Genomic DNA, 27973 nt, shown 5'->3' with positions numbered 1-27973 from the left:
AAACAGGAAAATCAATTTATTAGAAAAGGATTCGTTTAAAAAGGTGTGATCCTTTCCTAGTAATGAACCCCGCCTTTCTTCCTCCCCCCAGGTCAAGACCCTGAACTCTACCAGTGGTGACCTCTGGGTGGCGTTAGCCCACCCCCTTCTGTGACAGTGACCACCATGAAGCAATGGAGCAAGTTGCTCCTGGTGGCCATGCTGGCCTGGCTTGTCCTCTTCCTGTCGCTGCTGTCTCACTTCCTGGGCCTGCCCTCCACAGCGTCACCCCGTGCTCGCTCCGTTGTGTCCGGACCGTCCCTCACGCGCACTGAGATCCGCCGCTTGGCATCCATCCAAGCGGGCCAAAATGTGGTGAAAGCGGTGCCTGGCTCGTCCTTTGCCAGCAGGAACAAGGAGTCCGGCTGGGAAGAGAGACGAGCTGCGGCCCCTGGCCTCACGTCGGAGGAGCCTTTCAACATGGATGGCCAGAAGGTGGCCCGTGTTGGAGGCCCAGACGATGGAGGAGGGAGGTCGCTGGTGGAGGTCAGGGAGGATGCCGTGGGGAGCCCTGAGGAGGACTGGGAGGAACGGAGGCGGCGGAGGAAAATGAAGATCCGAAGGAGGAGAGGGAGGAGGTGGCGTGCGGAACAGCGGGCCCAAAAAGTCGAGGAGGAGGAAGACGAGGATGACGACTATATCTCCAGGTCAGGGTTTGTGCTATAATTGATCTATTTTTTTTAATGTTTAAACAAAGATGGTCACTTGCATTAAACAAGTTTTGTGTAGAGTGACACGTTTCTCTCAATAAACGTTGCGTCTAGATCAACTAATTCAATTTTCTCTAAGTTTTGTGTAATACAACAAAATACATTTGCACAAAATTCCCTATGTGATATTCACTTTAATCCACCCGAGTGTGTCTACACAGTTAACTGAAAGGAATTTAAGTCCGTTTTTTTTAAACATACAAAAACAAAACAAAAACTTTGCTGAACTCAAACTTTATGTTGATTCCATCAAAATGACTAATGGCATTTGGTTGGTAGATGACGAATATTCTCAATTAACGCAACTCCTGCTCCAGGTCAAAGGCAGTGGTCCAGAGGCTGTGGAGGGGCAACGCATCCTCTGGGATGCTCAGCCCTCGCCTCCAGAAGGCGCTGAAGGACTATGTGAGCTCCAATAAGCACCGTGTGGTCTACAGGGGGCAGCGGAGGGGCCAGCGGAGCGGGCAGGAGGTGCAGTGTGAGCTGAAGAGGCTGGCTCTGCCCAGGACCCTGGACGGGAGCGAGGAGCCCTTCGCCAGCCTGGGCTGGGCTAAACTGGTGCCCTCACGGCCCCTAAACCAGCTGCCAGAGTTCACGAGTTGTGCTGTGGTGACATCAGCAGGCGCCATCCTCAACTCCTCGCTGGGAGAGGAAATAGGTGAGTTTAAACTTCCAGTGCGGAAGTTTTGTCTCCCTCCTGGCTGTGAGAGTAATTAATTTTCTTCTTTCAGCACTCTCCAACGAGGAAAAACTACACCAATGGTTATCCGTGTTTGTCCTCATCATGGATCACCTTTTCTTTTTTTTTACTTTAATCTTTCTTCTGAATGTCGAGTTTATTATTTTTCTCTGGAGCATCAGACACTTTTTTTGGACGCTTCTTAGGTTTTTCTGCCATAGCTTCCGAGCTCGGGCGCTTTCTGGCAGAAAGCCCTGATAGTAAGCCAATCAGAGGCATGCAAACGCTTTCGTCACACCGAAGTCCAGCTCTGGCAAAGCAATCGTTGCTGGTTAAAAAAAAAGAAAAAAGAAAAAAAGCAAATCACTGCTGTTTGACGACATCAAGTCATCACTTCCGGTGCACCAGTGTGGGAATGCAGCGCGGGAATGTCGCCCCAGACACCAGATTTACAACTCCGGTATACTGCGAAATACAGAGAGATTTACCTGGCAGTGATAGGCTTAATCATCAATGTGTGAACTTTACTGGCCAGGGCTTGAATGTCACCGACATTCATTCATATGTAAAAGTCCCACACTCTCGTTTTAACACTGGTGCAACCTCCACATTTGTTATCATTTTCCTCTAGAAACAGACAAGGTATTTATAATCCACCTAAATAACCCATGAGGTCTGATTAAGACACTAGTGGCCATGATCATTGGCAACAGTAGATTAGATGTTGCTTCCCTCTAGAGGTGTATTAGGGTCATTGCAGAAGTCTAAAACTTGAGACACTCAATATAGTATTTTGCAACATCTATGAAATGATGTCTGAATGATTTAGATAATGATATATTCCTGAGATCATCAACCAATCAGTCAAAATTTATTCATAAAACGCATTTTTATGTACAAATATACCTAAAATAAAGTGATTGTTAATGCTACTATACATATAAAAATGTTAACGTCAGAAAAAGAAGCCAAACTAGAATGACCACTTCACTGCAACGATCATTGTATTTATTAATAAGTATCAATTGATTATATGACTATTAATCAACAAGTGCGATATTAATGCCATATCACAGAATTATATTGAAGTTCCATATAATTCTATATTCAATTTTATTCATCCGCGGTAGGGTTGATTGAATATGCCTGTTTTGTTGTTTCATTCATGCATCTACACACCTTGGGGGGAGGGGGCGCTTACCAATAATACCAGTCAAATCCATTGTATTTCAATTACTCGGTTCACTAGATGGAGCCATTCAAAATGTGATGAGACAGATTTTAGAGCGTGAATGGTCTGAAAAGTAGCTTCAGCATTTTCATCCTAATTTGAATGCTTTCTTTAGACTCCCATGATGCAGTGCTTCGCTTCAACGCAGCCCCGACAAAGGGCTTTGAGAAAGATGTGGGGAGGAAGACCACAATTCGCATCATCAACTCCCAAGTGAGCTTCCCTTCTCTTCACCTGTCTTACCCTCCTCTCATCTTCATCCCCACTCATCCCATTTTTTCCTGCTCTCTTACCTACCTCTCTCTCCCCACTCATCTGCTTTCTGGATCTTCTTTCCTTTCCTCTCCATCGATGACAGGATGACTTGTAGGTTGTGGGGAAGCTTCATCTCAGTCATTTGTCGTTTCCTCTTTTTCTCCACCACTGTTTCCTCCGTTTTGTCTGAAACGAGACCAGAAGTTCAACAGGCTCCTGACACGTGTGTTACAGAACCTGGTAGGGTTAATGTACCATGCCGTGACATGAGAATTCAGGTTTTCCCTCCAGCCAATGACTACGCCAGCTGATTCGACTCATGAACACACCTTCAACCAAAGAGGACAGACAGACAGTGTTGTGGTACGTTGGAAAGAGTGCCTGCATACTGTTGGCCCTGTGTGGCACATGGCTATAATCGATACCCACCTGATCCAATTCACCCTTTGTCAAGTGCTGCCCTTCAACCATGCTGCTTGGTTACAACATCCTCAGAGAGTCTTCCCATTGAAAACCTGTTGGAAACACATGATGTTTTAAATGACTTGTTTCTATTCAATTCATGCATTTGTTGAAAATAAAAACATTCACTGGGTAATAAGAAACATCTCAGATAAAGTGACTGAGCACTATATGAATCTCGGAAAACTGGATAATTTGTATGACGTTAAATAGTCATGGCTGCTGCCTGGGATAATAACTCTAACGCTAACTGTCTCCCCTCCGCAGACTAACCTCTCTAATTTATCAGTGACCAAATATCTTCTAAATGTCGGTGACAGGGCCTTCAGTATGCCGTGGACTGTAATATAATAAAGATGATAAAACATTCAAGGCCACATCTGTACACAGAAGGTATAGGCAGGCTGAAGCACATTAGTGATGTATCACACTGAAGGACATTAGCAACGGTTGCTTTGGTACAAGCCTCCTGATTGGCAGATTAGCGGGCCAATCAAAAGCAGGAAGACGCCTTGGACAAGGTGCTAGTACATTGTAGTCACCCCCCCCACACACACACACACACACACCCCGTTCATAGGCATATGCGATGCAGTCTCCACTAGACTATTTGCTGTGGAAATCTGCTGTGGGGACACAGAAAATAAGCAAGGTCGCCATACTGCAGAAGACCACTGACTACATCCAGTTCCTTCACAAGGAGAAGAAGCAAGAGGAGGACGTGTCCACACTGAGGAAGGAAGTGACGACCCTAAAGATCATGAAAACGAACTGAGCACACAACCCCCAGCAAGGGGAGGAGCAGGTGTCTGACCAGGTCAAGTTTGGCATCTTTCAGAGCATCATGGACTCCCTGGTTTCAATCCTTCAGCAACTCTGTATCAGTGAAGATGCCAAGAACTCCCCGCCTGCATCTCCGTTGGATCGAGGAGCACTGCAAGCCCCAGAGGGAGTTTGTGCTCAGAGTGCTCAGGCAGCTCCTCACTGTCAGGTAAAAAGAAGTGGCTGGCGACTCCACATGTATGGGAGCAGGCATGTGGTAGTCTGCAGCCCTCCCCGGATCAGCAGAGGGGGTGGAGCAGCGACCGGGACGGCTCGGAGGAGCGGGGTAATTGGCCGGGTACAGTTGGGGAGAAATAAAGGGGGGGAGGGGGGAAGACATGAGCACACACGCACACACACACACAGGCCATGCATGTAGTCAGTTCGGCTTCTTCCTTTAGGTTTACGTTTCACTAGTTTCACCGTCTGTTTTATGATTGAAAGTCAAATTTGACATGATTAGCATGGCTAACAACAATGTGACATTCACAATGATGATATGCAAGTTAGATGCAAGATTATTACCTCTTTAATATTAATTAATATTCTGACAGTGGATACCACGGGCATTCAGATTAAACCAAACACCAACAGGATGATAAAGTCGGGCTTGTGGACTTTCAGTCTACGTGGTGTGTTATTTACTGCCCCCATCATCCAAACCGTCTCTGAAAGGGCAAACCTCTCTCTTCTTGTTCTTGTCAGATTCTGGCCCGACCCAAACACCAATTCAACACCAGCGGGTTGTACCGGGACGTGACCCTGGTGGCGTGGGACCCGGCCCCTTACTCTGTCGACCTGTCCAAGGTAAGCTTGGTGAATAACAGGTCCATTATGGACCTTCTGTTGGGTCTAAAACACTTTTGAGTGGCATAAATCACACACTTGCGGTTCAACCGCTTGCCGTGACTGAGTTATTGATGCGAGAGACGTCAGACCTGTAGTTACCCTCCGTCCACGGGTGTGGAATGGAAACGCTGCTGGCCATGTCTGCTAAATTGCTCTAAATTGCAGCAACATCAAATTAAACTGAGATAGAGTCAGCCGTCCAGTTAGGATGATGACGGCACTGTCTTGGTGACTCACGTCTTCTCTGCTCTCCAGGTCAGTAGGCAATCAAGTCCAGTTGCAATAGATTTTCTTTGCTTAGCTATTTATCCATTACTGTCTAGACTCCAATTTCACCCAAAGCGAAGTGGGGAAAGGTTTTTGATTTAAAAAGAAAAAAAGCAATGAAAGCAGGTGACTCATAATGAATGAACTGAAACCCAGGCTCTCCAGAATGCTCTATGGTGGAACCACATAACTGTGTTTGAAAACCTAGTCAAGGTTATGAGACTTGATTTACAACACAGGATGTCACTTACTGCAGATGTGTCGGTGGAAGGGCTCAGGTAAGATAAAGCATTGGGGAGTGTACTGATGTCAATCTACTCAAGCGAACTAGCAATAAGACTGAGCTCATGGCTGTGGCTTCCAAGGCGCTGCTCCAGAAGGTTGTGGATGGCTGCTCAATCTGCCCATCCCCAGAAGTCTGCAACCTTGGTGTCATTCTGGACTCCACCCTCTCATTCCAGTCACACATCAAATCCGTCACCAAATCTGCTTTCTTTCACCTCAAAAACATCTCCAGACTCCTGCCGTTACTCTTCAGACTCCGTGGCAGAGACCCTCAGCCATGCCTTCATCACCTCTGGTCTGGATTATTGCAATGGAGTCCTGTCTGGGGTACCTAGCACATAATGAAGCCCTAGAGAGGCTTCAGTATGTGCAGAATTCAGCTGCCAGGGTGCTCACCTGCACCAAGCCCTGGCAACACATCACTCCCACCCTTGTCCACCTTCACTGCCTCCCGGTCAAATCCTGTATTTCTTATAAAATCCTCCTCTTCACCTATAAATCCCTCCATGCCCCCCCCCCCATGAGACCTTCTCAACCCCCATATTCCATCCCAGAATCTGTGGTCCGCAGACACAGGCCTGCTTTCCATCCCCCACACCAGCCTGCAGACTTTTGGGGATAGAGCCTTTAGTGTGGCAGCCCCCCACCCTCTGGAACTCTATTCTAGCAGAGATCCACAATGCTGCTTCTTTGGACAATTTTAAAAGACTACTTGAAAGCCTACCTTTTTACTACGGCCTATGGTCTGTAGACTTTTTAACTTTGTTTTAATCTTCTTTTTTTGTTGTTCTTATCTAGTGTGAAGCGTCGTTGGGTTCCTTGAAAGGCGCTATACAAAACTAAGTAGTTGTTATTTTGCAAAGTCAAACAATATGTTAATAAGCCCAGCGCTCGATATGTGTTTCCCTAGGGCTAAAACACATCCCCCATTTTCAGAGGTACACAACAGTTCAATACAGTTCCTGTTTGCCAAACACACAATTCAAAGTGTCATGGGTACCATTCACACTGTTGTCCTAAATAGACCTTTTCCGCAAACATGGCCGACATACTTCCGCTTTGCCATAGAAGGGTAAAGAGCGGTTCTCCACATCGCCCACAATGTTTAAAAGCCAAATTTCTGTTGCGTTCGATTCTGTCTGTGATCACGTATATTGTGTTTCGACATAGCGTACAACACAATACAGGCCTTCTCGTTGACATACCTTTATGATTCTGTTGACAGATGACCGCCTGACTAGAAAACCAAAGTGATTCGATCGGGGATCACAACATGCTAACAGCTCTGAAATTGCCGTTAGTCTTCATTAGCCAGTTAGCATTGTGACCCTGGATCGAATCACATTTTTTTCTCGTCGTGTATTCTTTTTTTCTTATTACTCACATTGGTTTTTGATTGGTTTTTGGACATCTATCTGATAGTTGTATCTGATAATGGTATGAAAAGACGTTTGTCCCGACATGACTCGCATGTCCAAACAACATAGGTTTTTTCTTCTTCTAATGATGCTACATGCTACATGCATGTAGGGCTAATTCTGCATTGAATGGTCAGCATGTACAATATTTCTTTGAGTTCATGGTAGGCAGACGACACTTTACAGTCTGTGCCTGTAACATGTTAAAGCCACTAGACTCCGGGGACATATTATGGTTTATAAGATGTCCCCGGAGTCTAACTTGAATAGGGACGACATGACCATGTGTTCCTGATGCTGCATTTAATTCATCCCGGAAAATCAGGATTCAGTCCTCTCCTTAACAGTATTGGAATGCATCAGCATGGAGAAACCGAGTGCGGACCATGCATAGCTGCAAAGAAAAGTTGTTTGTGTGGTGTATATAGTGCTAAAGTTAACACGTTAAACTGAAAGTTAACACGATAAACTGATTACCACACAATATTTGAATAAATTAAAGATCATGCAGCGCGAGACAGACAACTTGATTGTATTAAGAGTTTGACGGTAAATGTCTTCCGTTCTGTCACGTCAGACTATTGGATGTTGGAAAAGTCCAGGTTGAGAAATCTTGCCCAAGTTTCCAAGTTGTAATGGTATATTTAAGGGGCCGTCTCATTGTCTAATTTCTGGTTGGATGTGAAAAGTGCTGACACTTGAGGATGAAAGAAATGCAGCAAAATATCAAACTCCACCAGAGTTCTCTCCTATGTCTCCTCGAACCCCTATTTCAAATTGTCCAAAAAAAAAAAAAAAGTTGACCAGACTTCCTACTTTCCTTTCAAAGCAGACAGCAAAATGCTAAACCTTCTATTATCATGACACAAAATGTCACAACCTGTCTGCCGTCTGTTGGGCTCCAGGGTGCCGGTCGATGACACATTGGCAGTGTGTGATTAAAAGGTGTCAGATGATTTGAGGTGAGCAGACGAACTGCCAGATAAATGAAAAAAAAAAATTAGAAGAATGTTCAAAAGAAATAAAAAAAAACTCAACAGGAAGCGGGTCGGATGCAAGGATGTTTCTGGTCATCATCAGAGTTTGGATGTAGCAGCTGTAAGATGGTTGCTCACAGGCTGAAGAAGGCCAGTCACACCAGGAATCAGGATCTGCACATGGGGCACAGTCAACTCACACACAGTGGCAGGCTGTCTCTCGTTCCCCATTACAAGAGCTGCTCAACTTTAGTTGTAAATATACGTACAAAAAATATGACTATATATAAAACATGTGCACACTAAAAGAATGTTTGTCCTTACAGTGGTTACACGTCGCCACCCTCTTAAAATAATGGCCTCAGTCCTATTTTCAAGTTTTCAAAAAACCCAATGAACTGACAAATTTTGTTTCGGTTTCAGTTTATTGTTTTTTGAAAAATGTGAAAATATGACTTAGGCCAGTGTTTCTCAACCGGGGGTCCGCGGACCCCTAGTGGTCCGTGGTGTAATTGCAAGGGGTCCGTGAAAATAAAATATCTAAAAAAAAGATCCTATGACATTTATAGAAATAGGATCATTTTACTCAAATGTGACTGAGACTTTATCTACCTAAACTATAAAGGGTAACAGGACTTTTTTCTCTAATTGCATCTGTTTCACAAGTGTAATTTATTGTATTTTAATAAGAGATCTCGCTCCCGTTTGCATTGTTAAAAGTTACTGCATAAAAATTCTGTTGTTACATATATCTGAAAGTTACTGAATACATATGCTGTTTTGTTAACTATATCTAAGTTACAACTGACAGCTCTTATTTTTGCCCCAAAGAGTGAATAAATGCTATAATGCAATTTAAAATGCAGTTTCTACTGTTTCTATCAAATTGCAACCCCCCTCCCCCAAGATCAGGTGGAGGGGTCCTCAGGGTAGATCAAAAATACGCAGGGGGTCCAGGACCCCAAAAAGGTTGAGAACCACTGACTTAGGCCATTATTTTAAGAGGGTGGCGACGTGTATTTGAACTCAGTAGTTAAAGTAAAAGCAAAACCGAGAATAAGTAAAACTATGCTAGGCTACTCATTCAATGCAGTCCTTCCATAAAAGTCCAGAAGAATCTAACAAAGGACAGTTCAACACCATGACGCACCCGAGCAAGGTGGCACGCGGCGGTCCATTCACAGCGGCAGGCTGTCTCGTTCCCCCGCCGCGAGCCAGGAAACATGCAAATGAGTAAAATCTCCCGACAGAGTAAAGGGATTTAATGACCGTTTTTACCCACCAAAAGCAATGGCAGCGCTCCGGAGCTTGTTAGCCACGGCCTACTGTCACACTTCCCAACAGGTTAAGGCAGGGAAAAGGCCCAGACTCTTAAAGGCGCTATAGCTTAACCCGGGATCGCCTCACCGTCACAAGAGCTGCTCCGCTTTGGGCGCGAATGTGCAGCTGCGTCGCTCCGGCGTCTCTTGTGTGTCACTAATTAAAGTCCCCCTTGCTACAACGGGTAAACCGGAACTACATACTCACTCGTAAAACGTAAGGTTGGTGATATAACAGAAAATATTACATACGGGTGTCTCGTTTATGTAAGGTAGTAATGTAAATCCGCCACAGGGTGGCACTGTTAAGCTGTATGTTCCCCTGGGAACGCCGCAAATGGCGATGTTTGTCGCTTTTGCAACACCACACTCCTAGTTCTTGTCCCGGGTAAAAGGCTACGTTGATCAAATGGTTTTTTTTTGTTTCTTCTGCCGGAAGGTGACCAGTGTTACTGGCGGTCTGCATTATCATAAAAATATTGATTTATATCGCACACATTGTCTAACTGTTTATTATGTGGTGTTAATAGACAAGTTTGCTTATAACCTAGTTAAAGTTTGATGTCGAACATTGTATTTGGCAAGAGAAATGTGACAAAAAGTGTTGGCTAGCCTGTTGAGCATTAGCATGGCATATAACGCAGGATGCAGTATTATTTGAGCAGATTATCCATGGGTTTTTTTGTTTAATTTTATGGGGGTTACATTTACACACTTGTGTAAAGTAATAAAAACAGAAGGACTGCCGACCGGAGACAATTGACGCAACTCTGTTAACCTCGTGCACGGCGACCTGCGGCAAGGACTCTAGGTGTCCATACAGATGCCTGATGCAAACACCAGTAGCTAATTCAATATAATTCAGTGTAGAGGAGCTCAAGCAGGAGTCGTGACAACTTTCTTTTCCGGCTGCACAACGTGCACCATTTATTCCTTCCGCCATTACAACAACAACAAAAACCCGCGCAGCGGAAGTGTGCCACTGTAAACCCGAACCGAGGAAACAGCAGCTGTAAACTAACGTTCCTACCAGCTCAATAAGGGGAATTGTGTAGCCCCATAACCACTATATCAGTATGTTATCTCATACGAATATTACAACAGGTTTTGAGAATGTTGACCAAAAGAAAAAATATATATAAAATAAAGATAACATGAACAACATGTTGACTCAGCTACATGAAGACGGCAGCGCTTAGTCCTGGGGATTTGCGACTCGGAAAATTAATTTGTGAATCCAAAGATCTCGATGTCCGCCACTGAGTATTTGTTTGATGAATTTATTCCCATTCTAATGCTGCACTCGCTGTAAAATGTCCTGGTTTGCACCCTCAGATAAATATAAAATACATTTAAATATAATGATTGTGTAAGCTACTAATAAGACACGTTAGCCCCGAGCGGTTAGCGACGTCGCCTTGTGGTGCAGTACGCTCCGTATCGAATCCCGCACCGGGCAAGAAAATAACCGGTTACATTGGTGGCAGCGGTGGGACCCGGAAGTGTGCAGATCCTCAGAAATCTCTTCGGAGCGCGGGAATAACAAAGCGCGAGGGCGCGCTTCCGGGGAGGGTGACGACTGTAAACTACTAATAAGACACGTTAGCCCCCAGCTAACGGGTCTGACCCTTCAGCCGAGCGGTTAGTGATGTCGCCTTGCGGTGCAGTACACCTCGTATCGAATCCCGCACCGGGCAAGAAAACAACCGGTTATAATGGCTTTATTAAAAGAAGCTATCAGTCATTTAAAATGATGTGTGAGTCTCTACATTGAGCAAAAAAAAAAAAGGCTTTTACTGGACGATCAATCACATTCGTCACCGTCGATTCATCATCCACTTAAAGCGGTTAGCAATGAAAATTGAGAACGACCAGAGCGCCGCACAAGGCCAGACTGGAAGCATTTGGATGAAGTGGTTTTATGGGCCTCATTTAATGCAGATTTGCCACAGCATCGCCGCAATTCACTTGTTGTTCCGTGTAAAGAGCGATTATAAAAAATCAAAGCAGAGTTTAAAATATTCCAGTTTTGAACCTCATGCAGGAAAATCCATTTAATCAGACCCCCCCACACCACCACCTAAGTGAAATCCCAGATTAAGTCTTATTAGGATGGCTTTATGTGTTATTAGGATGGCTTTATGTGTTATTAGGATGGCTTTATGTGTTATCAGACCAAAGCAGTTTAGATATTTCTGGATGAGATTTGTTAAATCAAATGACAGTCATAACTCCCAATTATGATGGACAGCTGAGGCGTTTTTAATGCACGTGAGAAGTCCTGGTTATGAAGTCCATAGGACGGCAGATATAACAGGTCTTTATTCCGGGCTTCTACGAAGGTCATTCAAGAGTCTAATTTTGGAAATGGTCCAATTTTACATTCAAAGGACACTTGTATTTGCAGTATTTATCATGACAGGTTGAACACATCTGTCAATCTCACACAGATCCTGCCTTTCAACAAAACATGACTATCGTGTTTGCCATTAGAAGAGGAAGGTTAAACTTCATCACTTTTTGGAGGAGGAGGGGGGGGTCTCACAGTCGCCTCAAAAACAGTCTGCGGATGGGAAGCTGGATGTGGGTATGTGTCCTGGTTGCTGCACGAGCGCCTCCTCTGGTCGTTCGGCGCGGGGGGGAGGGGGAACCGGGAGGAATAGCGTGATCCTCCCACACGCTACGTCCCCCTGGTGAAACTCCTCACTGTCAGGTGAAAAGAAGCGGCTGGTGACTCCACATGTATGGGAGGAGGCATGCGGTAGTCTGCAGCCCTCCCCGGATCGGCAGAGGGGGTGGAGCAGTGACCGGGACGGCTGGGAAGGGTGAGCTAATTGGCCGGGTACAATTGAGGAGAAAAAAAAGGGGGGGTAAATAAACTGGTAAAAACCCAAATACGAACCATAGCATGACACAATGATCACATTCTGCATAAAACACCTATCGATAAGACCAACCAGACAGAAACAATAAGAGCTCGTGGGTTTAAAGCTACAACGTACTTGAACAGGCTCGATGGCCTCAGTTCATGTGCTCAGACAGCAGCAAATGGCATCTTGTGATCACAGACGTTTCATGTAGGCTTGTTATCTCTGTTTGTGTGTGTGTGTGTGTGTGTTTAATGTGTTTCTCTCAGTGGTGGATCCCTATGTGGAGCTGCTGGCTGTTGAGAGCAGGGCTCCATCGCTTCTCCCTCGGTTCCTCTGAGAAGCTCTGTGTCATATTCGCTCCCCTGTTGTGGTAGTGGTGAAATGTGCTGCTGTCCATCATCTGACTAAAGGCCTTTCGTCAGGAAGACCTTTGACTTTGCGCTCAGCCGGGCTGGACTTATCACGGCAGTCCGGCTGTCCGTATGGGCTCAGCCGAACTTTATCTGGGTCGGATGCAAATATTCTGGATCAAAAGCAGGTATGGAGGAAATAGATGAAAGGCAAATGAATAAAGAAGCATTTGGAGAGCTGTTCCATGAGCCAATATGGAGATTGTATTTCCTCTCGTCTTTCGGTCAACGGTGGCCATCTGTGATGACACCAAAAACTAGCAGATCGGAAGTGCAGCATAACTGTCACAGAAGAGAATACACTTTATTTGTCATTGCACATACATACAACAAAACTCATCCTCTGCATTCGACCCATCCTAGCTGTGTACGGTATATGTGTCGTGGCCGAACAAGGGGTTCAACCCTGTTTAAGTCCAATGTAAAAATGTAAAGGGGTATAAAATTATCTCCTTTAACCATGTCCAGCGTTATTTAACATTTCTATTGACTCTCTGACCTTTTTTCTAGCTAGGCCGGGGTGGATATTGATCAGTTCAGAAACCACTAACAACTGTTAGCTCAGCATAGGCTGATGTTTACTCACTAACGAGGACTACCTTTTTTAAAGAAAAATTACATACAATTACATACCCAGTATATAAATATACATTTATAAACACAATTACATAGCCAGTATATAAATATACATTTATACACACAATTACATACCCAGTATATAAATATACATTTATACACACAATTACATACCCAGTATATAAATATGCATTTATAAACACAATTACATAGCCAGTATATAAATATACATTTATACACACAATTACATAGCCAGTATATAAATATACATTTATACACACAATTATATACCCAGTATATAAATATACATTTATACACACAATTACATAGCCAGTATATAAATATACATTTATACACACAATTAGACATTTTGCAGAATTTAAGATTTTATGATATGCAAATGAGACAATATGCATATGCATGATCTGTAACAGACAGGGCACAGTAATACAATAGAGCATATCTACTGAAGCAAAAAACAACACACACACACACACACACACACACACACACACACACACACACACTTGTCCTTACTTGACCGAGGTTAGTCGTGTGACCCCTCAATCTGATCAGTGATGAGTCACTGTTCCAATTAGTGATGTCCCGAGGCCATGGCCACGTCTGGTTGGACACGCCCATTCCAGTTGATTTCATTTCAGCTAAGTAAGTAGAGCACCCTTTCTTGAAGTGCTTCTTCGTCGTGATTCAGAATTTAGGAATATACATCCCCATGTTACACACACACACACACACACACACACACACACACACACACACACACACACACACACACACACACACACACACACACTTTACCAATAATAATAATAATAAAAACAGAATCGGATGTGAGCCAGTGGGGACAAGGGAGCTGGACAACTTAGGAGGCTGTGATCAACAGGGCTGTTACATGGACAGATATGTGGAGGATGCCCCAAGCAAGGCGGAACTTCCTTATCAGGGCCACGTATGATAGATAACCTTCTCAGTTCCGGGAACCCGAACCTCTACTGTGGCTCAGAGGAGATCTGCCAGCTCTATGACTCATGAGCTTGCAGCACATGCTGTCTGGCTGCAAGGCAGTGTTGATCCAGGGCCGTAACGGATGGCGCTATGACAGCATCCTGCGGAAGCCGGCCGAAATCCTGGAGGCACACTAACCGGAGTAAACAGGGCCAGCCTGGTAACATCACAGTGGCTGATCCGTTTGTCAGGCAAGGGGGTGAGGCACAGAGCAGCAGCATAGAGAGTGGTCCCTGCCCTTACCCGGGGGCGAGTGGAGCACGAGAGGTGACCTCAACTGCCAGTTGAAGTTCCAACAAGAGATCACCACAACCTCCCTATGGCCAAATATCGTGCTCTGGTCCACCTCTACTAGGACGGTCATTACGGCTGAAGTGACTGTTCCACGGGAAGAGGGAATGGAAGCTGCCTTCGGGAGAAAGAAGGAAAAGTACACAGAACTGGCAGCTGTGTACTCACAAGCAGGGTGGAGGGCACCCACCTATCCAGTGGAAGTTGGTTGCAAAGGTTAAACTGGTCTATCCATCCAGCGGTTCCTGAAGTGTCTTGGGATCACAGGCGCCAAGCTGAGGAAGGCTCTCAAAAACCTGGTGGAGGAGGCAGAACTAAAGAAGCTCTGGCTCTGAAGAAAGGACAAGGCATGGAGAAAGCAATGATCCTTGGTCTGGCTGCAGGGGGCAGTAGGGAGATGACCCTGCCACTGCTCCACCACCTTGAGATGCTCTGGGATTAAAGGAGCGAACACAATGAAGGGCAGCTCCTGGCCGACGACCCTGCAGCCGGAACAATGGCACTGTCGGAGGGACGTCAGGCAGAAATACCCAGTAGGTGGAACCACCTGTGCTCACATCTGGAACAGCCGAATTAGCAATTCCTAGGAATTGCACCCTTTCTAGTTTTCCTTTTTCACGTCCCTTCCCTTTCAAACCACATTGCATTAAAATATATGTGTGAAAGCAGGGGAAACCCCAACAGGACCTGAATGGAAGAAGCAGAGAAGTGGCAGATTGGATACCAAAGCCCAGAGAAAAGCTTTTGTTGAATCAAAGATTTTCAGGCTTGTTTTTAAAAAGCTAATTGTGAACTTTGGGCTGTATTCACAAAAACATCTTTAAGGCTTTAAGGCTCCTAACTCACTGGTTAAGGAGCTACTCCTGAAAATAATGGGCAAGTCCGTCCTAACTTTACAACTCCTGAATTTTGGGGATTAGAGTATTTAACAAAGTGTCTTAGCAGCTCTGAAATCAGTAATAGTTAGGAGTAGTAAAGAGGACTCCTCAGTAACTTGAACCAATTAAAAAACAATTCGGGGTGGTGTAGCGGTCTATTCCTTTCCATACCAACACGGGGATCGCCGGATCGAATCCCCCTATTACCTCCAGCTTGGTCGAACTTCCCTACAGACACAATTGGCCATGTCTGCGGGTGGGAAGCTGGATGTGGTTATGTGTCCTGGTCGCTGCACTAGCGCCTCCTCTGGTCGGTCGGAGCGCCCGTTCAGGGGGAACTGGGGGGAATAGTGTGATCCTCCCATGCACTAAGTCCCCCTGGTGAAACTTCTCACTGTCAGGTGAAAAGCAGCGGCTGGTGACTTCACATGAATCGGAGGGGGCATGTGGTAGTCTGCAGCCTTCCCGGGATCGGCAGAGGGGGTGGAGCAGCTTGGAAGTGTAGGTGTAATTGGCAGGGTACAATTGGGGGGGGGGTGTGGAATCCCAAAAAAAGAGAGACATCCCCTATCAGCCAATCACTGTGAGCATAGTAAGTTCATTCATGAAACATGCATTGAGGTCAACATCGCCCTTTCTCTGAGCTTTAGAGTTTCCCAGAATCCTCTTGGTCTCAGCAGCTTTGTGAATAGGTTATGACAGAGCAGTCTTAGCTAGGAACCTTTAGTGCTAGTTAGGAGAACTCTGAAGCGGTAAGATAAAACACTTTGTGACTATGGCCCCAGGGGTAGGAGAGACACACCCCTGGGGCCACAGTCACAAAGCGTTTTATCTTACCGCTTCAGAGTTCTCCGAACTAGCACTACCCACAACATACTACCCAAGAAAAACTCTATTCATAAAACCCCACTCATACTATGAGTGGAGTTTTTTCTTGGGTAGTATGTTTCTTTAGATATAAAATATTTCCATAACTGAGGTGAGAACCTGGAAAATGGTACCGATTTCAACCCATTCAAGCTGCTTGACAGAGGCGATGTACTGGCTTTTGCCTTCTCTAATCAGAAACGTGGCCCCCGAGACTTCGGTTCCCGTCAAGACTGTGAAGAATTAAAATTAACAAGTGCAAAACATTTTCCTTTTGACTGGAAATCACATCTGACAGCCATAAATAAAGAGTTTTATATTTTGCAGTTGCTTATGGCACCACAGAACCATGACGGACCATGGCGAGGCTACTGACTTGTACACATGGAACAGGTTTATTCCGGAGAAATTGTATTTTTAGCTTTAGGGCCTGTGATTTTTACCATCTCCCATGATCCAACAGCTGCGGTTGAAGAGTTTCTACATCTTTTTACACGTTTTCCATCTTGTTTCACACAATTCAAGGATAAAGGAGAATGGGCCTGAATGGAGAATGGGTTCAGAGGTAGTACAGCCAACTCATTCATCAGTTATTCGTCCTGCTTGAAGCTTCATCTCAGACCAATATTTCAGACTTACGTCAATTTTGTTGTTATTGTGCAAATCTCATGTTCTGATGGCTTTCTGATCAGGAAGAACCCAGATGAATGTGGTGCTTTCTTCTTGCTTTTAGTGAGGACCACATCTCATTAGAACCAGCCCCGACCACTCCTTTACACCTGATGCTAATGAGAAGGGACATGGGTGTTGCCATTGTTTCCATAGCAACCTGAAACTTAAAAAGAACGAGGTGTTGGGGAACTGGGGCAGTAAATGTAAACCAGCGTGAGGTATTTTTCTGTGGTTCGAGAACCGATGGGACCAGGTCAATCTGCTGCTAGGTGTCATGGCGGTACAGACCCCCCGGTGTTGAGAACAGATACGTTTCAGTTAATATCTCAAGTTCCGCTTTATTGTCGTATACAGATGTACCTTCAAATGTAATGAGATTCATATCGGAAGAGACCGTTAGAGGTCTTGCAGTCCATGCCTCAAAGGGTCAGAGCTGTTTTGGCGGCGCGAGGGGTCCTCAAATCTCTCAAACCTTTTACAATATTAGGCAGGAGGTTCTAATGTTTTGGCTGATCGGTCTGTCAGTTACTCATGTTTTAAAGACATCTGCTGATGTTAACAGGTAAGTTGTAGGAGGTTAAAAGTGCCCTATTTCCCTTTTATTGATGATTATTTACAGCTGCTCGTGATGAAACATTTCAAGCTATCAACTCATTTTTATGGGCGGCATGGTGGCACAGTGGTTAGCGCGGTCGCCTCACAGCAAGAAGGTCCTGGGTCCGAGCCCCGGGGTTGTCCAACCTCAGGGGGGGTTGTCCTCTGTGTGGAGTTTGCATGTTCTCCCCATGTCTGTGTGGGTTTCCCCTGGGGGCTCCGGTTTCCTCCCACAGTCCAGAGACATGTAGGTCAGGTGAACTGGCCGTACTAAACTGTCCCTAGGAGTGAATGTATGTGTGTGGGCCCTGAGATGGACTGGCGGCCTGTCCAGGGTGTCTCCCTGCCTGCCACCCAATGACTGCTGGGATAGGCTCCAGCAGGCCCACGACCCTGAGAGCAGGATAAGCGGTTTAGATGATGGATGGATGGAACTCATTTTCACAGTGGAAGACAGACCACAGACGAGTATTTTCCATCGTAGTTTCCCTGTAAATGAAATGAACACTGTCCGACTTCCCTTACAGTGGTACAAGAACCCAGACTACGACCTGTTCACCCCGTACAGCGAGCGGCGGCGGAGGCGGCCGGACCAGCCCTTCTACATCCTGCACCCCGGCTTCATCTGGCGCCTGTGGGATGTGATTCAGGCCAACACGCAGGAGAACATCCAGCCCAACCCGCCGTCTTCTGGATTCATCGGTGAGGTTCTCCTCCGCCTGTATCTCGTGTTTAGCAGCTCCTGGTGTCTGGGCTGAACTTAAAACAGGTTCACACGTAGGCAGACAGTCCACACAGGTTCATTTAGGGACACTCATTGTGCCAATGGAGGGAAGTTACGGACCTCCATCTGTTCGGGTGTATATTTTACACTACACCTTGACATTTAAAACTTCCACCCAGCGGGTCTGCCAACTCCTGTGTGTATCGTTTATTCTGAGTCGACTAGGCTTTATTATCATAATAAATAATAATAATAGCAATATAAAACAATCTTTTATTGCTGTTGCACCCTTCATCCATGAAGACCAGCTCTGAGTGCCTCACATTAGGAAGAAGCGGACAATGTGCGGGACGTCACCTTGTGGAAAACGCTGCATTCCAGTGGATACCGAGCATCTTAAATGGAAAAAAAAAGAAGAATAAAAAAGAAATTAAAAAAAAAAACTTTGAAGCTCCTTTTCACCTTTGAGTTTTCTTGATCGTCAGGTTATTTTTGGCTTTTCTAGCGCTGTGCTGCTCAAATACCTCCAAGTTTTCCAGGTATTTCAAGACCTTTTATCTGACGGAAATATTTAAAGTTGTCGAGGAAAATTAACATGTAACAAGGTCATTCCTCTGAAACTGCAGCAATCACAAAGAATTAAAGCAAAGAATTGAAAAAAATTTAATTTAATAAAATTGATTAAAATTAATTATTTAGTTAAAATCAATTTGATAATTTAAGCAAAGTAGATTAATAGCAAATGAATATACTGAATATATCAAACTACAATACAAACAATGAGTGCAGTACCAAGAGGTGCCTCCTGGTGCGACACTCATGTTCTAGTGTCATCAGTTAGAGTTCATTCCTCGCGTGTCGTGTTGACACTCGGGGGGGGGGGGGGTATCGATAAGACGTGTTTATCAATCTAAGCATTGATCCGTGTATAGTGACCTGCGAGGCAGCGCAGGTCCTGGTGGAGCAAGCGTATGATTGATCTGGATGCAGCAGTCCACCACACGAGTCCCCTGCTCCCCTTTCCACACCAGCTGGACGACATGGACACAGCACGGGGGGGGGGGGGGGTTGGTGGAGCGATGTCGGCTGTTTCTCAGAGTGACAGACAAATTAAAACGTGCAAGACATGTTCAAATTGAAGGTGTTGGATACCCACACCTTTTGCAGACAGGAAGACAGACAGGAAGACAGACAGATAAACAGGTAGACCGATAGACCCGGTAAACAGGTTGGTATCTGAAAGTACAGGTTGTCTTCGGTAGAATCAATTATTATTCCACCCCCCTCTTTTTTCTCCCCGATTGTATCCGGTCAATTCCCCCACTCTTCCGAGCCGTCCCGGTCGCTGCTCCACCCCCCCTGCCGATCCGGGGAGGGCTGCAGACTACCACATGCCTCCTCCAATACATGTGGAGTCGCCAGCAGCTTCTTTCACCTGACAGTGAGGAGTTTCACCGGGGGGACACAGTGCGTGGGAGGATCACGCTATTCCCTGGCGATGCCACATGTATGGGAGGAGGCATGTGGTAGTCTGCAGCCCTCCCCGGGTCGGCACAGGGGGCGGAGCAGCGACCGGGACGGCTCGGAAGAGGGGAGTAATTGGCCGGATACAACTGGGGAGAAAAGGGGGGGGGGATAATAAATGAATAATAACACCAGTGTTAGCAGAGGAGTGTTTTGTAGTAAAAGCCGGACTCGGAGCGTGTACTTAACAGCACTTTATTCAAAAGTTGATCCACCAAACAGCCACAACAACAACAACACCGCAGCTTCTTGTCCCGGACCGACCGCTGTGGTCCGAGCACACACAGGAACCGACCGAGCAGCAAGCGATACAAAATACACACGTTTCATGTAGGCACGTAACCATGAACTGAGAGGGGGGATACGGTGTACTCACCCCAAAACTGCCCTGTGTAGCTTCAGCACACGACTGGAGGAGGAATGAATACAAGTTATTTTAAATCTCACAATGTGCAAATAATGTGAAAAAGAAAAATATTTGTTTCTCTATTTAAATGTGTAAAAAAAGAAAAAGAAAAAGATATACCACGATCTGATGCCATAATGAGCCTCAAATGCAGTTTTGCTCCGTGGGTTAAAATAGTTTTTCAGCCAGGGAATCTCCCCCCCCCCCCCCACGTATCAGATAATTTATTCAGCATTTAAAAGCCCAGTGGCAGCCGTTTAGTTCCTCTTCATGTATTCATCCTGCTTTAGTAGTACTCCAGGTGCTTCCTTCTGCAGACTCAGGAAGTGGAACAAAGTACTGCGGTGTAATACGATAACGGGAGACATGTTTTCTAGCGGAGCCCTCCCTCCATCATGTCACTCTCAGTGGGTGAAGCGAGAGCGTGGGGGGGTTTTGTTTCCGGGTGTAGCCCTGAAACGCAGCATCAGGCTGCCATCACAGCGGCCACGTTGTTTTGCGGTGAGTTTCCCTCGTCGGATTGTTTTCGGTGGGCGTGAAGCGTCTGGCTCGCTCCGCCCCACACGCCTCCATCACCTCGCCAACGCTTGTTCTCTGCTGCCCAATCGGAGGAGCAAAGGGGCGGGGCTTCTCAAATGAGCTGCCAGCACCGAATACGGAGGAGAAAGAGCAAAAGCAAGTGCTCTCCGCCTCTCCGTGTTCTATAGAGTAAGCAGTAGTATAGGTAGTAGTAGAAGTAGTAGTATCGGTCATATATGCTGTTTAACAACAAACTACAAGTCATGATGGGTATCACTCTGTAAACCAACTCACTTTTTTTTTGTGGAATCCCCCCCCCTTCCCCCCAATTATATCCGGCCAATTACCCCACTCTTCCGACCTGCCCCGGTCGCTGCTCCGAGACCCCCTCTGCCGATCCGGGGAGGGCAGAGGGGGTGTGCAGACTACCACATGCCTCCTCCCACACATGTGGAGTCGCAAGCCGCTTCTTTCCCCTGACAGTGAGGAGTTTCACCAGGGGGACGTAGCGCGTGGGAGGATCACGCTATTCCCCCCAGTTCCCCCTCCCCCCTGAATGGGTGTCTCGACCGACCAGAGGAGGCGCTAGTGCAGCGACCAGGACACATACCCACATCTGGCTTGCCACTCGCAGACACAGCCAATTGGGTCTGTAGGGACGCCCGACCAAGCCAGAGGTAACAGGGGGATTCGAACAGGCGATCCCCGTGTTGGTAGGCAACAGAATAGACCACCACACCACCCGGACGCCACCGTAAACCAAGTCACTTATTAGTAACGCTGGCACATAAGTGACTGATGGGTGACTGTGTGGCTGCCTAGCGATGGCCAATGCCTACTGCTGAAAACAGGTCCCATGTGATCTCCATCAGGACTGCTGGGAAAAACTGCAGCTAAAATGAGTCCAATGTGATAGCAGCCCGGGTCAACCATGCATGCATTAATTAAGTGCGACTTCGACAAAAACTACATCAGTATATCATATACTTTTTTTCCTGATGTTGCTGAGGCGTGAAGTGCAGTCTGAAAACCAGAACGCTGCAGCTCAGAAAGCACCGGACCTGAAACGGATGAGTCAGAGTCCTTGGGGGGGAACACCAATGAGACAGTCTGTGGGTTGAGTTGCTTTCCGTGTGTCCATGAGATCTCAAACCATGAAATGGTGAACAGTTTCTGACAGCCACATCCATCCCACCCACCCACCCACCCATCCATCCACCCATCCATTCATCCAAGGTGATCACATTATGGAGAACTTGGGTGACGCCTCACACGATCACTGCACCAGGGTTTATGTTAACATTTGCCATACGGTTATCGGAGGGTTATCGTCCACTTTTCCAAGGGTTGACAAATCATAACATGTAACGAGCCGTCGCCCAAGTCTTTCATAACTATCCTCTATTATTATCGAAGCACTGCCATTGTGAGTCTTTTTTTTTGAAAGTGCAGTGAAAGAGGCTGCTGTCAAATGGCAATGAGGGATGTAGAAAATGTGCCTCCTTTACGATGCAACATCAGGCATCTCTGGAAGCTTGGGCGTCTTGTCCAAGACCACGGGACTGGTGCACTCCCTCACGTTGGTGTTGTGGTCGTAGCGGGGCGACCCAGAGACGAGGCCGGGGGCCGCCAGGGCATTACCGTGTATCCGTCGGTTCAGCTGGACGACGGTGGTCTTGGAGGGCAGGGAGGAGTGGCCGTTCTCTGCCGTCCAATTCTTGCAGTGGAAGAGGATGAGGAAACACCTGTAGAACTATGCAGAGAGAGCGAGCGAGAGAGAGACAGACAGACAGACAGACAGACAGACAGACAGACAGAGAGAGAGACAGACAGACAGACAGACAGACAGACAGACAGAGAGAGAGACAGACAGACAGAGAGAGATGTTTAGGAAAGCCTCAGAAAGGGGTGATGTCCCCAGATATGCTGGATATGCTTCTGTAAAGGCTCACTCAACACCTAGGTCATCCAACACACACACACACACACACACACGCACAAACACACACACACTTAACCGAGGTTTGTCATGTGATCCCTCTATCTGATCAGTGATAAGTCACTGTTCCAATGAGTGATGTCATGAGGCCACGCCCAATTCCGGTAGGATACGCCCATTCCGGCGGGTTTCATTTCAGCTGAGACAAGAGCCCACTGTTTGGAAGTGCTTCTTCATTGTGAGTCAGAATTTAGCAATACTCAATCAAATACATCACAATATTTTACTTTGTAAATATCTATTGCCAAGCCCCCCCCCCCAAACACACACACACCCAGCAGTAGATCTGCATCAGGAGACAGGAGAGAGGGGGCAACTGGAGAAGTGTAACGTTCACCATAAGATAAGCTCATAGGCTTCATCCCCAACAAATGTCTGAGCTTATTTTAAAATTATGTCATCTCCATTTATCCAAAGGAGTTGAATCAAGTGCAACTGGACTTGGTATATATCGGTGAAGACGCTTCGCCTCTCATCCAAGAGGCTTCCTCAGTTCGTGCCTTTCTGACTAGACCAAGCTAGTCTGACTGGCTGGTGATGAGACTCAGAATTTATCCTCTAGGAGTCGTTGTCAGAGCTATAGATGTCCATGGCTCTTTGTGTCCCGATGTTTACCAATGCCCGTCGCTAACAGAGCCATAGATATGAGTGGCTCTTTTGTGCCCCGATGTCCAGCCGCGCCTGTCACCATCGGAGCTATTGATTTGCATTTGTTTAGCAGCGACGGTCGTCCGGGGTGTTAGTTTCGACTTCATTGTTCAGTGGTCATGAGTCGTTGGAGCCGTTAGTGAGCGACTGTTGTTCTTGGAGGCTAGGCTTCTTGAGTCTCCTGGGTAGAGATGAAAGGACGGCATTGTAAGTGGGAGATAGGTGGTGTCGCAGACCTCCTCCTTTGTTGAGGGATGGTTTTTTCAGTTTTGCATAGATGGCTTCCTTCACCCCTCTTTCAAACCATCTATCTTCTCTGTCCAAAATGTGTACGTTGCTGTCCTGGAAGGAGTGTGTCTTCTCCTTTAGGTGTAGATAGACGGCTGAGTCTTGTCCTGAGGAGTTTGGCCTTCTGTGTTGGGCCATCCGTTTGTGTAGTGGTTGTTTGGTTTCTCCTATGTATAGGTCAGTGCAATCCTCATTGCATTGTACAGCATCCACCAGATTGCTTTTCCGGGTGTGTGGTACACGGTCTTTGGGATGAACCAGTCTTTGTCGGAGTGTGTTGCTGGGTTTGAAGTATACCGGGATGCGGTGTTTGTTAAAAATTCTCCTGAGTTTCTCTGAGGCCCCAGAAACACACGGGATGACTATGTTATTCCTTCTGTTCCTTTTCTCCTCGTCGCTCACCCGGTTGGTCTTTCTGGAACGTGTTGCAGTTTTCACAAAGGTCCAACTGGGGTAGCTGCAGGTTTTTAAAGCTCCCCTCAGGTGTTTGTGTTCTTCTCGTTGGGCCTGAGTGCTGCTGGGCACATCATCAGCTCTGTGTTGCAGAGTTCTGATGACGCCCAGTTTGTGTTCCAGAGGGTGGTGTGAGTCGAAAAGTAGATATTAGTCTGTGTGTGTAGATTTCCTGTAAACCCCAATGTGGAGGCTCCTGTCTTCCCCAATGTGGACGTCACAGTCCAAGAAGGGCAAACTGTTGTTCTTCATGTCTTCCCTTGTGAACTTAATGTTCTTGTCCACTGAGTCGATGTGTTTGGTAAACGCTTGCACCTCTTTGATTCGTGTCGATTTGTGTCGTCCACATATCTGAACCAGTGGCTCGGAGGTGTTCCTCTGAAGGAGTTCAGGGCCCTGTGTTCTACCTCTTCCAATGGGAGATACCGGTGAGCCCATTGCACAGCCGTGTTTCTGTCTGTAAAACTGGCCCCTGAATTGGAAATATGTCGTGTTCACGACTCTCATGACCACTGAATAATGAAGTCGAAACTAACACCTCCAACGACCGTCACTGCTAAACAAATGCAAATCAATAGCTCCGATGGCGACGGGCGCGGCTGGACATCGGGGCACAAAAGAGCCACTCACATCTATGGCTCTGTTAGCGACGGGCGTTGGTAAACATCGGGACACAAAGAGCCATGGACATCTATAGCTCTGACAACAACTCCAAGAGGATAAATTCTGAGTCTCATCACCAGCCAGTCACACTAGCTTCGTCTAGTCAGAAAGGCACGAACTGAGGAGGCCTCTTGGATGAGAGGCGAAAGGTCTTCACGGATATATACTATGGTAGTACGTAAGGGCACATGTGGGTATCCGCCATTTCATTTGACTAGAGTGACAAGTGTGGCAAGTAGCACAAGGCCATATAACCAGGATATAACGTCAGTAGAAGATAAACTTGTTTATGCCCAAAAGTATAAGTGACAGTCCATCATGTAAGGGTAACCATTATTATGCAGAAAACAGTAGTAGCAGTAGTAGCAGCATATCAAGACAACCATTAGACTGTCAAAGGGCGATGACTGAAGATATCCTAACGTCATCCTTACATCGATAGAGAGGCTCCTGCTCCGCCAACATGTCTTGATCAACAAGAACCCCGATTAACAGCAGGACATTGACTGACGCAAGTAGATTGTTCACTAGATTTGTAAATGGTATAAAGACAAGGAGGCTTTTGTCTGATTTTCAGTCACTCTGCAGACGTGACTCAGACTTTGTTGATTTGTCAATAAAAGTCTTATTTTGAAGGATCCTCGTCTCATTGAGGTTTTTTTTGCAAGTACTCTGTATCACTGGCCACCACAATACCAAGTGCAGTTGCACTTGATTCAATTCCTTTGGATAACCATGACCTGGATGAATGAGAACATTCACAAACACGTCATCTCCATTTGTTCCAATTCCACGTTCAACAAGTTGTAGTTGTGGAGCAAAGACTCAAAACCAGATTTTATCTATTCGTGTAGCTCCAAGTCACAATTTATTCCTAGAGGGCTTCAGAATCCCAATTACTTCCACTTCAGCAAGGAGGTGAAGTGGGAATGAAGACGAGTAGCTGGCTCAAACAGAGCAAAAGCAAATAAATGAAAAATCTATCTTTTATCTATCGCCATCTTTCTCCTGTTGGCTTATCTTTGTCTGGGAATCTCCACTGCTCTTTTTATCCCCCAGAAACCTTCAAGCAGTAGGTCATGTCACATTGTGCTGTAAAATATGAAAAACAAAGCAACAAATCACCAGCCAACGAGCAGCCGAGAGATGCTAAAATACCAGCGAGTGCTGCAGCGCTCCAGACGGTGTCCCGCTCCAATGACAGCTTTATTACGACGAGCGAGGACTGCGTGCCATTCCGAGACGTGGCGCCTCGCAATTTCACCCCTTGAAAATAACCGTTCACAAAGACGTCTGTGTTAAAGACACCTCCGGGACACCTTGAGCCATCTGCACATGCACTGCAACACTGGACCGGCTGTGACGTCACAGACATGAGGCCCAGCAGCACGCACGCATCAGGATTAATTTCACGTTTCAGTGATGCATGCAGAATTACTAATTATTTTCAAATTGCTCGATGCGTAACATTTATGTAATTTTACAGGTGAACAGACTGCATTTTATGCAACGCTTTGCTAGCTGCAACAGCCACTCAAAGTGCTTCGCAGTTAATGAATGCCTCGCATTTACCCACATCTCTACCACAATCAAACTGTAGTTGCAATGACGCAGTAATACTTTCCCTTTTCAACAATATGACCTTATCTGACCACCGGATGGTATGCAGCACAACAATACAGTTTCAGGGGGGGGTGTCCAGGTGGCGTGGCGGTCTATTCCGTTGTCTACCGACACGGGGATCGCCAGTTCGAATCCCCGTGTTACCTCCAGCTTGGTCGGGCGTCCCTACAGACACAAGTGGCCGTGTCTGTGGGTGGGGAGCCAGATGTGGGTATGTGTCCTGGTCGCTGCACTAGAGCCTCCTCTGGTTTGTCGGGGCGCCTGTTCACGGGGGAGGGGGAACTGGGGGGAATAGCGGGATCCTCCCATGCACTACGCCCCCCTGGTGAAACTCCTGTCAGGTGAAAAGAAGCAGCTGGCAACTCCACATGTATGGGAGGAGACATGTGGTAGTCTGCAGCCCTCCCCAGATCAGCAGAGGGGGTGGAGCAGCGACCGGGGCAGCTTGGAAGAGTGGGGTAATTGACCGGATACAATTGGAGGGGGAATCCCCCCCCCCCCAAAAAAAAACAGTTTCAGCGAAGCTGTCCGACAGAAAAGAGCAAAACAAATCAATTTTTAAAATTTTTTCTCATGACTTTTATCATCTCTTGCAGCAACTCTGGGCAGTTGCTGCAAGAGAAGATAAAAGTCATGAGAACATTTGTCCTCTGCCCACCTGGGTTAATACAACCCCTTTAGAAAGCATTTCTAAATACTATTGACTCAATAATCTGGTGTGAGTTATTGTTTAAGTACATCTGTTGATGTTGCAGGTATCCTCCTGATGATGGCGCTGTGCCACGAGGTCCACGTGTACGAGTACATTCCCTCGGTGAGGCAGACAGACCTGTGCCACTACCACGAGCACTATTATGACGCGGCGTGCACGCTGGGCGCCTACCATCCCCTGCTCTACGAGAAGCTGCTGGTTTGGCGAATGAACACCGCGCCAGACGAGGACCTGAGGCACAAAGGCAAGGTCACGCTGCGCGGCTTCAGCTCCATGGACTGTGGGCAGTGAACCGTTTGAGGTTTGACATTTGACCTTTGACCTCTCGGTGAATGACAGGAACGTCCACAATTGCCAGCACCCGCTGTTCAGCTCACGAACCGAACCTTTTCCTCTGCGTGTCCTCGCCGACCAACATGTCGGTTTTGGGAGGGTGCAGCTGATGTGGGTCATCCGGGGAGCTTGCTTATCTGTTCTGCTGAAACTCATGAAAAAGGTCGACGGGCTATTTAGCGGACAATAGAGGAGATGCTGACAGTCGGGTGGGGATGTGCAGGTTTGCCTTTGCCTTAACAGCCGCCTCTACTGGACGTCAGACTGTCGCCCGGGGCAACACTCTGACAGACCGAACCAGAAACAGCCTCTTCGTTTTGGAGCTGTGGCTTTCACAAGTGAACCCTTGAAAAGGGACGGATAATCTGCCGACAAGTCTGGAAAATGTCCGCGCGTCCTCAGCTGCTGCACTTTCTCCGATGAGCCGACAACATTCATGAGGCGTAAAGGCACATGACTGCGACGGCCACTACAACACAGGCCGGAACGGCCCTGCTGATCACTTGTTTTTTTTTCCGTTTTACAAAAACAAACCAACCCAACTATGTTTTCCAACCCAGCCGGGCTTTCCTTTATCCATGCAA

General features: G+C 46.6%; 1 protein-coding gene across 1 annotated transcript; it reads left to right on the top strand.

Annotated features, from left to right (window-relative positions):
* The first annotated feature begins 165 nt into the window (after nucleotides 1–165).
* Nucleotides 166–27451, top strand: st6gal2b (ST6 beta-galactosamide alpha-2,6-sialyltranferase 2b). Its single transcript, XM_056301582.1, has 6 exons — nucleotides 166–686; nucleotides 1067–1407; nucleotides 2775–2872; nucleotides 4904–5005; nucleotides 18025–18199; nucleotides 27100–27451. The coding sequence occupies exons 1-6, from the start codon at nucleotides 166–168 to the stop codon at nucleotides 27345–27347; spliced, it is 1485 nt and encodes a 494-aa protein (XP_056157557.1). The 3' UTR covers nucleotides 27348–27451.
* Nucleotides 27452–27973: the final 522 nt, after the last annotated feature.

Source organism: Lampris incognitus, chromosome 21, assembly GCF_029633865.1.
Source record: "Lampris incognitus isolate fLamInc1 chromosome 21, fLamInc1.hap2, whole genome shotgun sequence".
Classification (NCBI taxonomy): domain Eukaryota; kingdom Metazoa; phylum Chordata; class Actinopteri; order Lampriformes; family Lampridae; genus Lampris; species Lampris incognitus.
The sequence above is the reverse complement of the archived record's forward strand: the minus strand, read 5'-3'. Positions and strand labels throughout refer to the sequence as shown.

Bases quoted from the DNA above. Each gene is read 5' to 3' on its own strand.
- st6gal2b (XM_056301582.1), top strand. From the start codon at position 166: ATGAAGCAATGGAGCAAGTTGCTCCTGGTGGCCATGCTGGCCTGGCTT. The intron at 687-1,066 runs GTCAGGGTTTGT...CTCCTGCTCCAG, and splicing joins GATGACGACTATATCTCCAG to GTCAAAGGCAGTGGTCCAGA. The intron at 1,408-2,774 runs GTGAGTTTAAAC...TGCTTTCTTTAG, and splicing joins CTCGCTGGGAGAGGAAATAG to ACTCCCATGATGCAGTGCTT.